This window comes from Chiloscyllium punctatum, chromosome 5 (genome assembly GCF_047496795.1).
Source record: "Chiloscyllium punctatum isolate Juve2018m chromosome 5, sChiPun1.3, whole genome shotgun sequence".
In the NCBI taxonomy this organism is placed as follows: domain Eukaryota; kingdom Metazoa; phylum Chordata; class Chondrichthyes; order Orectolobiformes; family Hemiscylliidae; genus Chiloscyllium; species Chiloscyllium punctatum.
In genome coordinates, this window is record NC_092743.1 from 61,519,033 (window position 1) to 61,532,023 (window position 12,991).

Consider the following 12,991-nt stretch of genomic DNA (forward strand, 5'->3'; position numbering starts at 1 on the left):
GGCTGGGATCAAACCTGGGACCCTGGTGCAGTGAGGCAGCAGTGCTAACCTCGGAGCCACCGTGCCACCCATTGTATTTGATTCTCTGAGACTTGATCAGACAGAACTTGCTAGAGATGTATGAGAGTATGCTTTAGATTGTTAGCATTTGCAAGACCATGAGGAAAGGCATCATTACCCTTGTCTACATGCAGAACGGGGAGAGGGAAGAAACTAGAAATTGATGATCAATCTCACTGCTGAATGTGGACTACAAAATTTTGTCCAAGGTCACAGAATCATGTAGCACACAAAGGTCATCACCAACTGGAATAGGTCTACTCTGGAGTTAGTTATTCACACTGACCAGACCTGTGCTGTACCTGGAAGGAAGATCTCTGAGAGTGCACGTTACCTCAGGAATACATGCAGGTCAGGGAGGATGGACATATGCCTCATCAAATCAGACTGGGGAAAACCTTGATCAGAATTTCACCCACCTACATGACGAATGTGCTCACCCAAACAGGCTTTGCAGAGGGAATCTGCATTTGGATTCGACTGCTCTTTATAAACATCAGTAGTGCAGTCTCAATCAAAGGCAATCAGAAAGCATCCGATCAAATCTGGAGCTGGTTCTCTCTCTATTCCCCCCGCCTTATTTGTATGTTGTATAGAGCCCTCCATCAGCACGTCCATCAGGAAGGATGTGAGCCTGACAGAAGTGATGATCCCAGGCAGTGGAGGCCATTAGGTTAAGGCCTCCCTGAACACGGAGGGCATCACTATCTTCTGCTCAGGCCTGCTGTCAGGCATAGGCTCATGAGCATTTGCGACCAGTTTAAAGTGGCCTTGAGAGCCAAGGTAAATCAAAGCAAGAACGAGGCCAGGCTCTCTAGGAACTGGGTCAACTGATATCTATTTCTCCATCAGGTCAAATTACCTGCAGATGCTGGCCATATAGTTTGGCATTGCTAATATCCAGGAGCAGTATAATCCCAAAGTGAAGCAGAAACTGGGCATGTGGCAGCACCACTCCCTCTGGATTATGGGTAGAAACCTAGTCATGAGGTGTGAGCTGGTCTTGGTATTACTTTATATCGGCAGGACTGGCCCATTCCCCAAGTCTGCACTACAGCAGTCACCTGAGCCATCTTCTCCTTATCTAGGGGTCAAGGATGGATTGTGGCCAGCAAGGAAACCTTGTACAAAACCCTGGATAGAAGAGGGAAGAACAGACCCAATGTCAGTCTCATCCTGACAGTCCCCTTGTGTGTGTTTGTATTAAGCTGTCCATGGACCCTCGGTCTATAGTAATTAAATGTTGGAGCTCTACCTGTTTCCAGTGCTGTGAAGGATGGGTCTGACCCCATTGCTATGGAATGATCCCAGTAGCCAGACCATACATATTACCTGTCCCTTGCTAAAAGGTTTGTATCGAGCAACACCTTTGACCACAAGGGGGTAGTCAGCACATAACGCCTTTGAGAGACTGTGGGGAAAGGAGATGAATCATCCTGATCCCGGAGCAGACTGCTGAATTCATTTGGCAGAACGCCTCATGGCCAGACCTTTCCAACAAACACCAAGACGTAGTTTGGCTGGTGGTGAGAAGGGCACTGCTCATTAGATCATTCATATAGATTGAGCACTCTGTGCCATAGGATGCTGCCCTTGAAATTGCTATGGCAGTGAGGAGACTGTCATACATCTCCTTCTGGACTGTGCCTTTTCAAAAGAAGATCTCGAGAGAGTGATGCAGTGTGTTTTTTTGCCGAGGTTTGTCCTGAGCAGCTCCATGATGCCCAAGTCTTGTGTTCTACAGGCTGGTCTCAGTGATACACACCAACAAACATCAACTGCCCCTCAATGACACATCAACATGTCGAAAGACAAGCTCTCTGGTCTGCCCAAAACTTGCTGGTTGTCCAGAGCAAAGTATCGTCCTCAACTCTGTGCTGCAAACTGCCGTAATACAAGTGAAGGATGTACTAAAGCTTGGGACAGCTGCCACAAACTCCCAGTGGAGAAAGGCCATTGTCTAAGGCCTTTCATCCGTAACGTACTGAAGAGTTGTGTGGGATATAATAAAGTAGTGTTACTTCTGCAATCATAATTACTTATGCAAGGTAAATGAACTCACACTAGTGTATAATTGTTTCAACCAAGAGCTGAGTCAACAAGAATGAAAACTATGTGAAGGAAATACATAATTGTTTTTGTATTAGCTAAAATGTGCATAAAAGAATGAAATGTTCCTGCAAACAATGGTAGATGTTACACACAAATAGATAAGGTGCTGTGAGGGGAGGGGGTTAAGCTAGAAATGCCTGTACAAACAGTAGTCATAAGCATCTATTTCCCGCTTCTGCAAAAACAAGAACAAACCACAATCAAGAAGTCATGAGGTCATAAGATCATAACAAGTAAGGGAAACAGATGGTAGTGAAGGAGGATATACCTAACAATGGACCATGGCGGGATGTGGTCAAACGGCCTTGTGAGGCCAGAAATTAGCATTTTGTCACAGACGAGGCCAGATTCAGGCAAGAGATGAACAAGAGTAATGGGCGCCGGTCTTAGAGAAGTGGGAGATGTAAACAGGGGAGGAGCAATGGGAGGATGGAATAGGAACAAATTACATAAATGTTGTGTACTAGTTGAATTCAGTGTGTGTGTGTGTGTGTGTGTGTGTGTGTGTCCCTGCCTTGTGGACACAACACTCCTCTTGCAAGAGCGAAATAAATGACACTACTGATTCAGATCTTATCTCGGACTGAAATTATTGAAGTGTGTGAGCTTCGTTTTTCACAGTTGTATGCTTGTAATGGAAAGTACATAGTTCTTGTCATACTTAGTTAATACAAGCAGGAGGCTGGAAGAACACAGCAGGCCTGACAGCAACAGGAGGTGGGGAAGATCAACATTTCAGGTGTTACACCAGAAACATTGACTTCTCCACTGCCTGATGCTGCCTGGCCCTTGCTGTGTTCTTCCAGCCTCCTGCTTGTCTATCCTGGATTCCAGCATCTGCAGGTTTTTTGTCTCTAACCTATTTAGTTAATACGACAATTTTTCAATTGGTTGAGGCACCAAAGAGAATTGAGAAAAGTGGGTATTTTATTATATTTTCTATCATATCTGATCTGAAATATTTTGTAGTATATTTATGCAAAAGATAAAAATCAGTGTCAGTCTGCATACTGCCACAACTTCAATTATTTCGTTTGAGGTAAATCATTGAATGTTTACCATAAAGCATGAAAATATTCATTTAAAATTCTTTTCACATATTGTGGGCAGGAGGAATCTTGCAGTGTATTTGGTGGAATAAGGGCAATTTAATTGGACAAGATGAGATCTTGCACCTACCATCTTCACTCAATTAAGGCCAGTTGGAAGACTGTTGAAGATCTTCTGCCCTGCTGCCAAATGAGGGCCTTAACTGTCCAATTAATGCCTACCTGAGGACCTCAACCAGTATGGGTGATAGAGTTGCATGTGGGCAGCATGACAAATAAACCTTAGTGTAATACTTTGGCAGGTTTCTAAGGGGTCTCTTGTTTAAAGTGTCTGATCGAAGAACCAGGAATCAGGAACGAGAGATGTGGGCAAATATGGTGAGCACCGTTACACACCACCACCACCCTGCCCCTGATGTAGATCCCTCTTCCCCAGGGCCCTGTTCCAGTAAACCCCTTCCAGACATCACTCTGTTTCTGAGTCCTTCCTCAACCTGAGGCGTGGGGGTGGCTATAGTCCCAGCAGCAGGGAGCCCCTCTCCAGTGCTGCAGTTGATAATAGAAGAGTTGCCGACCTCTGACTGACCGGCTGCTCTTGGCAGGGTCCTTGATTCTACAATAGGCTGGCCTGCTAAGTGCCTGAGTGGTCTCGGATGTGGAGGACCTTCCTGAAGGTAGGAAGACACTCTAGTCACCAGCCGAGACCACCGCTGTCTCTATACGATTCTGCCCGATATTTTAATTCTAAAATAGGAGTGAGCCGTGTGCAATTTTTCACAGCAACCTCAAGTGAGAACTAATGTGAATATTCAAGTTATACTTACCAACACGAAGTTCAAAGTTATTGAAGGAATGTTTGTTTATTTCCTGTATACTTTCGTTTAACGCAATGGTAAAGTCTGCCAAAGCACAGAGATGGCCCCATTTTTCATCACAATGCTAAAAGGGAGATAATAAAAAATATTTTTTTTATTTTATTAATTTTCAATATGCTCATTTATTGAATGTGAAGTGCTATAAAGTGTTCACACATACTTTACTCTGTTTTATTTTTACCTGTTTCTCAGGAGACAATCCAGAGACAGCCATGTAAGTACTTCCAATTGTTTTAATTTTTTCAATGTCCTGAAATCGCTCTTGAATCAACAACTGCAAGAATTATCAAAAAGGTGAAACAATCAAATATAAAAGGTCAGATGTATCATTTTTAAAAATTACATTCTATTAAATTCTATTATGTTCTGAACAACTCCCAATTTTGTCCAGCCCTCCAATTCTCCGTGATTGCATTCCTTTAAATTTGACTCTTGCTCATGTGCACCATTTTTAACATTAGATTTTGACTTGATTTATTGTTGTCACATGTACCTAAGTACAGTAAAAAGTTTTGTTTTGACAGCAGTACAATCAGATCATAACAAACAAGAACATTCAGATCATAGGGTGCTTAGACAGAATGAGGAATACAAAGTTATGACTGCACAGGAGGTGCACATAAGCAAGGTTAATATTAGATTGAAATTACAGAGGTCCATTAAGCAGTCTAATAACAACAGGGAAAAAGCTGTTCTTGAACCTGCTGGTGCGTGTGTTCAAGCTTCTGTATCTTCTGGCTGACAATACTTCAGGTAAAGGAGAAACTGGAATAAGCTGCCTCGATGCAATAACAATTTTTGAAAGGAAATTGGACTAATACTTGAAGGAAATTTGTTGGGCTTCAGAAAGGAGCAGGAAAGTGGAACTTGATAGCTCTTTAAAATATCGAGTGCATACATAATGGTCCTTCTTTGCTGTACCATTCTTTGATTGAATTCTACACTCCAATGAACCAGACTGGGACTTTAAAGGTACTAAGTAAATGCCAAGTGCTGTTTCTTTTGAATTATACGAGTTTATGTAAATCCATTCCCTGTAGCTCCCAGTTTGGAAAAAGCTAATCTTACGTCTCATGCTCCAATGGAAACAGAAAAAAATAATCATTGGTTGAGATATATGAAAACAAAAAAAAAACTAGATTTCAAAATTTTTTGAGACTTTATTCCTGCTCAGCCCTGGAAAAGTACAATAAAAAAAAATTACCATGTTTTTGAGGAGACCTCAGAATGGAGGTGCTATCTTCATTGTCCTACAATCTTCATTGTGACCACAACTATCAGTGTGACTACTGCACTGCCAAATCTCTGACTGGGCTAAAGAGATTGGAGACCCAGGTGGTGGTCAGATTTCACCCAAGGTTCCCATCTGCATGCGATCACATCATGCTTTAACCCAAAAGTGGTGCTACTTACCTGTTGAGAACATTCTGACCAATTAATACATGGATCCACCTATAATTTTGGTTGGGCTAATGTAGCAGATGGGCCATTGTTCGAATGGTACAACTCTGGGAATTTAGGTTAGAGTGGTGCTGGAAAAGCACAGCAGTTCAGGCAGCATTCGAGGAGCAGTAAAATCGACATTTCGGGCAAAAGCCCTTCATCAGGAATACCTGGGAATATCTGGGAATTTATTAGAGACTCATAGAGGATTACAGCATGGAAACATGCCTTCTGGCCCAATCTGTCCACACCACCCAGTTTTCACAATTAATCTAGTCCCATTTGCCTGCGTTTGGTCCATATCCCTCCATAGCTATCCCACCCATGTACCTGTCCAAATGTTTCTTAAATGATAAAATTGTACTTGCCTCCATCACTACCTCTGGCAGCCCGTTCCATACAATCACCATCTCTGTGTGAAAAAAAATTGCCCCTCTCCAGCCTTTTGGATCTCTCTCCTCTCACATTACACTTACACCCTTTAGATTTAGATTCCCCGAGCATGAGAAAATGTTGTTGGCTATTTACCTTATCAATTAGAGAAACAAAGAAAAAGAAAGAAAAGGGGAGAGAGAGAGAGAAAGGAAGAGAGAGGGGACGATCTTACATTTCTTTAGTGCCATTCATAATTTTAAGATGCCACAAAGTGTTTCCAGCCTTTAAAGTTTGATAGAATACTGTGACTGTTGAAACACAGAAAATTAAGTTGCAATGGAACAGCACTATAGCAGTTACCTCTCTGATCTTTCCCTTGAGCCCCTCTCAGTGCTCTGAATCTGTTATTCTCAAAGCAAATGCTTCATTCCTTAAAAAAAGATATATGTCATCGTTTGGCGCAAGCCAAAAATAACCAACAGAATGTGTCTTTTTTCAGCAATACTCAAATTCATGATTAAAAAGACAATTTATCTTTACACTTCAAAAAGCAACCAAAGGCATAAAATCACAAGACTTTAAATCATGTAAGTCTAAGATTTTAAAGTTACCTCATCAAAATCAGCAATAATTTCATTCAGCAAACGTAAACATTCTACTCCTTGATTATTCATCTCAGTTTGAGAATAAAAATCTGCAAATCCTGGAATGGAGGCAAACATCACAGCAACAGAATCGTAAGATTGTGAATAAAGTTCCTGATGAGAAAAAAACAATGATAGTGGTAAGTAGCAAAGAAAAGTCATCAGCTTCTCAGAGGTACAGCTTACTTCTGGGAATTCAAAGTTGCTTTTTTGTTGAAAAAGTAAATGATCCAAAATTTTGACTCCAACAATCTTGGGAAGCTCATACAGAAGCTGAATTTGAATTGATAAATTCTGTATCAAAAGAATTACATTCTATATTTAATTTTGAAACAATATTTCTGGGTTTTGTGCACAGATGTATAACTGGTCATAACTATTGGATATGACGTTAATGTAAGGGAATTAAATTGAACCTTAGCATAATAATACCATAATAATCACAAACAGCTTTTATTTTCTTGCCAAAGCAATAAATTCAGTCAATTCAGTCCAATTGGCATTGGCACCAGCACTACAGTTCCCAATTTGACCTATTGGTTTTTGATGGTGAGGGGTGTGGGTGAGAGAGGGGAGTAAGGTTGCAATCGTAGTTCAACATTACTGATACCTGTGGAGTGCCATACATTTCACACATTGCTCCAGGTAAACGGTAAAACATCTTTTTCCGTGCTGTGACAATGTGGAAATATTCAATTTCAGAATCAGGCTGGTTTCGATACATTGTCTACTGTAAATACAACCATTATGCAATCATTGAATCCATGACAAAAGCTTCTGGAAACACAAGTTCTTAATTTTCAAAAGCAATTTCTAAGAATACTCAACACTAATCTCACAGAACCTCATTCATTTTTTTTTTCTTAGGTATTGGAAGGGTGCAGTGGAGATCGATTAAATTCCAGTCATTGAGAAATCTAATTCTTTTAAAAATAGTTAATGTACATGTGGCAACTCATCCACCCTGAATGATCCTCTGTGTGCTGCTTGCTGTCTCTGACTTAGGCTGTCGAATGGTGGATCCAGGCACTAGGTTAAAGGTCCAAAGTGGGGGTTGGGGTAGCACTGGTAAGGGTCTGGGGAACATACTGTCTTTATACATTTCTGATCCTTCCAATCAAGAATAAATAATTTGACCTCATTGTCTTCTCCTCCAGATTTTACTGAGCAGCATGCCAAGAGAGAAATTACACATTGTAGGACATTTAAAGACATCTTCTATTGGACTTTGATTAATGTTAATTCACAAAGCTTCCACCTAATTTAAGTGGGTAGACTCATGAAAACATCTGAAGAGACATGAAAGAAAGTGGGTGGAATCTTGTTGAATCTCTTTCATGTTGAGTTAGTTGGCGGGCCAATTTATTTGAGTAGGACAGTCTAAGAAGGACACCTTCATTTTCCTGCTGGATACTAATTAATTCCATGGCAGGAAGGCCCATGGACAGCCACTCAAGGATCTCACCTTCCATAACTGGTATTAACTCACTGGTGATTGAGGGGCTCACTGTGCTGGCAGCACAATAAGCAATCTGTGTGGGGTTGCTTGCTGGCTCCGGGAGTAGGGTCCCTTGCACAAAGCTACTCAGGCCCTGATCAAGGGACTTGGCAAAAGGTTGAATGTGGGGGAGGGGATCAGAAAGGGTGTGGGCCAACTAAGAACCATTGCCCTGCCTTTTATGCTCCAATGTTTCCTCCACCATGACCCCCACACAATGAATCTCCTGCCAGCAATCACTTGCTTATTTTTGGTTCTCCTTGATCTGAGACTATGTGGGTGCAGTGCCAGCAAGAAGCCATACTCCTCAAGTGGCACTGCTGAGCACAGAAGGGCTACAGCCTCTGATTGGCTGGTAACTCTCAGCAGATAGGGTGTCCTACTCCTGTTCTTCTTTTTCCATCTTGGTATTTGGTCGGGTGTTCCAGCTGCCTCGAACAGTGTCGGGAGGATTGTGGTGCAAAGCTCTGTTTACGGGCTATAAATGAGGCTTTCGAAACTAGAGGCAGCACACTGCCCTCCTGAAGATTAAGGATAGTCATTGCTGCAATGAAACAGAATTTCACCTGGGTAAGAGATGTGCTAATGTCTACAAAGCAAAGAACAACACTGATTCATTGCAGTAAACCAAACAAAACTCCTGTTATTTGGAGCAAAGTGACCCGTACTCATGGAAACAGTGACATAGTGTGTGCAGAGTTCAGCAGTAATCTGCCTGCCACAAGTTTCATGTGATGCTGTACCTTTCAAGAATAGATGCTGTATATAAATTGATATTAAGTAGGAAAATGATTTAATAAAAAACAGCCTGTTGCTTGACTATCAAGTGCCGGGCTGGCAATGGAAGTAGGAAACCTTCCAAAATGCAGGTAATGTGGAGATTTTGGCAGGCTTTCATTTGGGCTGAGATCCCTGGCACCTTCACAAGAATCAGTCGTGTAATTTCATTGCTCCAGTTTTAAATCTAATGCATCCATTCTGTTATGTGAAAGGAGTTAAAGCTGCTACTGTAGGTTTTATCTTAAGATTGTTAATGCCTTGTTGATATTGATGGTATTGGAATTATAAAACAGTCTCATTTATAGTGTGGAAAGATTCATAACTGACAAGTGTACTGGCTGTGTAGCTATTTTTAACACTGATTTACCACTCGTTGAACTGAATAAGCTTAAAATAAGGCTTGTGAATGCATACCTGAAAAACGTTGACTATAGATTCAATTAGTTTTAAATTTAAGGTAGCTGAGTGAACTTACCTCATTGTCTCTATCCTTTTCCAAGAAGTGGTGTGCAACATGACTTGGTAGAATATTTCGAAGCATATTTTCATTATGTTCTCGTAGCTCTCTCATTTCATTAACTTCCTCTTTTGCTTGGACTCGCCATAGGAAGTCCAGTCTTGCAGTGTATTCCAGCTGAACATTTTTATTAAAAAAAAGTTAAGATTTTTCAAGTTGATTTCCTTGAATAACTCAAAAATTCCCTTCTGCTATGTCTAACTCTATTTGTACATTTTTTATGTTTTACAGAATCTGTGCTTCAACCTATAACAATATGCAAAGTGTTCCTTTCCCGTTTTTTTAAGGTTGCCCGCATGAATAGAATAGTAAAATATACATCATTAAAGGAATTAAAGAATTACAAATATATTGTCTCTTGAAAGTAACTGATTGACAACAATTATTTTGAATCTAGGTATTCCAGCCTTTGACTATATGGGACATTAGTTTTTATTTGTTCAGACACACGGGGTTGCTGACTAGGCCTGCATTTGTTGTCCATTCCCTGTATGTACTTGACAAGGTGGTGGGGAACTGCCTTCTTAAATACAACTAAAAAGCTTACAACTATAAAATTGCCCTGCGTCTGTTTTATATATAAATGAAACCAGGTGAGGACAGCAGGTTTCCTGCCCAACAGGACTTCTGCGAACCCGTTAGGTTTATGCAACAATATAGTTGTCATTACTAATACTAACTTTCTATTCCAAATATATTTACATAACTGATTTAAAATTCTCTACTGACCATGGTGAGATTCTGAACTCATTTTTCCAGATCATTACTTCATGCCTTTGGATGATCACTATCATGGCCACTGTATTGCATGTAATTGCATGGCCCACCCATCCTCTGTAATCCTGAATGATTTCTCTCTTTGGGTATTTATCCAGTTGACTTTTAATAGCTACAATTCAATCTGCCTCCATCACACTGACATGCAGCAAATTCCAGATCCTAACTCACTCACTGAGTAAACGGTTTTCCTCACCTTGCCTTTAGTTCTTTTGCTAATCACCTGAAACTACTATCCTTGGGTTGAAGGCCTTCCATCAATGAGGAACATTGTCTATACTTATTATTAGTCTCTTACGATTTTGAACACTGTCAAATCTCCTCTCAAGCTTCCTTCCACTGAGTAGAACAAACTTAGCTTCTTCAACAATCTATCAACACAACTCATTCTCAGAAATATTTTCTGCAGCGTCTCTAAGGTTTCCACATCCCTTTGGAAAGTGTGGTGCCCGGAATTGAAAATAGTACGGTTAGATCGTATGGGATCCAGGGAGATCCTGCCGATTTAGATACAAATTTGGCTTAATGGTAGGAGACAGAGGATGGTTATAGAAGATTGTTTTTTGGACTGGAGACCTGTGACCAGCGGTGTGCCACAAGGATCAGTGCTGGGTCATTTATATAACAGATTTGAATGAGAATATAGGAAGCATGATTAGTAAGTTTGTGATAGACTACAAAATTGGTGGTATAGTGAAAAGTGAAGAAGGTTATCTGAGAGTATAATGTGATCTTGATCACCTGGGCAAATAGGCAGAGGAGTCATAGATGGTGTTTAATTTAGATACATGTGAGAGGTTGTATGTTGATAAGACAAACAAGACTTACACAATTAATGGTAGGACCCTGGGGAGTGTTTTCGAACAGAGAGACTGAGGGTAAAGGTATATAGTTTCTTGAAAGTGGCATCTCATGGAATGTCGTGAAGGAGGCATTTGGCACCCTTGCCTTCATTGGTCAGGGCACTGAGTGCAGGAATTGGGACGTTATGTTGCAGCTGTACAAAGCTTTTATGAGGCCACTTTTGGAATACTGCGTACAGTTCTGGTCACCCTGCTACAGGAAGAATTTTATTTAACTGGAGAGGGTGCAGAAAAGATTAGCAAGGATATTACTAAGACTGGAGGGTTTGAGGGAGAAGGCAATGCTGGATAGGCTGGAACTTGCATCCCTGGAGCATAGGAGGCAGAAGGGTGACCTTATAGAGGTTTATAAAATCATGAGAGACATAAATAGGATGAATAGCTAAGGTCTTTTCCCCACAGTAGGGGAGTTCAAAACTAGAGGGCGTAGGTTAAGGTGAGAGAGGCAAGACTTAAAACAGACCTGAAGGGTTACTCTTTCACGCAGAATGTGGTACATTTATGGAACCACCTGGCACAAAAGGTGGTAGAGGTGGGTACAATTACAACATTTAAAAGACATTTGGAATAGTACATAAATAGGAAAAGTTTAGAGGGATATGGGTCAAACATGGGCAAATGGGATTGGTTCAAGGAAGGAAAATTAGTCGGCAGGGATGAGTTGGACCGAAGGGTCTGTTTCCATCTTGTATGATTCTATGAAGCTATATTAAAGTAGTATTTTATCAAGTTTCATCATAACTTCCTTGATTTTATAATACCTCTCTACTTATAAAGTCTGGGATCCATATATGATACCTTTTAACTACTTGTTCAACCTGCGTTTCCATCCTCACATCTCTCTGATCTTGAATCTGTTTTACAACTGTACCAGTTAGTTATACAGCAAACGTTATTTTAACAGGCACCTTATGAATCAGCACTCTAAATATTTATTCCACATTTAATCACGTTTATGCATTCCAACAGCCTGTCTATACCATCAAAACACTGATCCCTGGGGGGAATACCACTGTGTATTTTGCACTAATCCGAAAACCTATAATTCACTACTATCTCTGGGCTGAATTTTACCAGTACTCTGGGAAAGACAGGGGCTCGGGATGGTGGGAAAACTCCGTAAAATAGCAAGGGAAGGCAGGCAGCACTGGTGTGCACCTAGTTTTCCCGCAGCTATGTCATCTTGCTAGAAAGATGACAGACAGATCTCCTGCCCTATGGCCAAGTGAGCCACTTTAGGGATTGATTTAAGAACCTCTTCCTGATATTGCTTGCATTTTACCAATGGTGAGGGGGCCTTCTGCCATGTGAGGAAATCGCCAGGTTAACACTGGTGGGCTCATGGAGATCCATCTCATTTGGGCATTCAGACGGACGACTAGCAGCAAAGCTTCCCCACCATGGCATACCCTCACTAACACCTCTCAACCCATGGTGGGAACTGCTTTTCTGGCCAGAGTGCCTGTCAACTCCAATTATCTTTTTGGGAGAGCACTACCCTTCTATGATGTCCTCTCTTCCATCCAGTCCCACCAGTAACCATTACTCCCAGTAAAGCTGCTGAGCTGCATGTCCTCTGATTAACTGGCAGTTCCTTGGAGCATAGAAGATCCCTATCAATTACTTGCCTCCTGCTCAAAGAGTGTGGCCTGTTAGAGCAGAGTATTTAAGTAGAGTGCCCTAGCCAACTCCCCATCTCCAACCTATCTGTGGGAACTGTCCTGTGAATACTTTTTGTCTCTGCATCCAGTAAAATAAGTGACATAAACCCCTACAGTTTAATTATCCAAGTATGCTAATCATAAATGTTTCGCTGAGTATGTACACCACAATCTAACACAGGGTGAAGACTGCAAATCCCACAAAGTAACGTTCTTCTGCAGCCATCACAACTCCCAACACATTCTCCAGATATAGTCATTCCTAACTACCAGGGTGAAAAGGTGATCTCCAAAGATCTGTGTAATCACTTCTCTTACTTACTCACCTACATACCTC

The 12,991-nt window shown here is 41.2% G+C and overlaps 1 protein-coding gene across 2 annotated transcripts in view; it reads right to left on the bottom strand.

The window, feature by feature from the left end:
• Positions 1-12,991, bottom strand: part of adcy8 (adenylate cyclase 8 (brain)) — a 117,238-nt gene that overhangs the window by 13,042 nt on the left and 91,205 nt on the right. For both annotated transcript variants that reach the window (XM_072570427.1, XM_072570426.1), the window contains 4 exons: positions 9,312-9,470; positions 6,526-6,672; positions 4,278-4,370; positions 4,046-4,160 (listed from right to left, as the gene is read on the bottom strand). In XM_072570427.1, the coding sequence (XP_072426528.1) occupies positions 4,046-4,160; positions 4,278-4,370; positions 6,526-6,672; positions 9,312-9,470 (514 nt within the window). The remainder of the gene's footprint in view (positions 1-4,045; positions 4,161-4,277; positions 4,371-6,525; positions 6,673-9,311; positions 9,471-12,991) is intronic.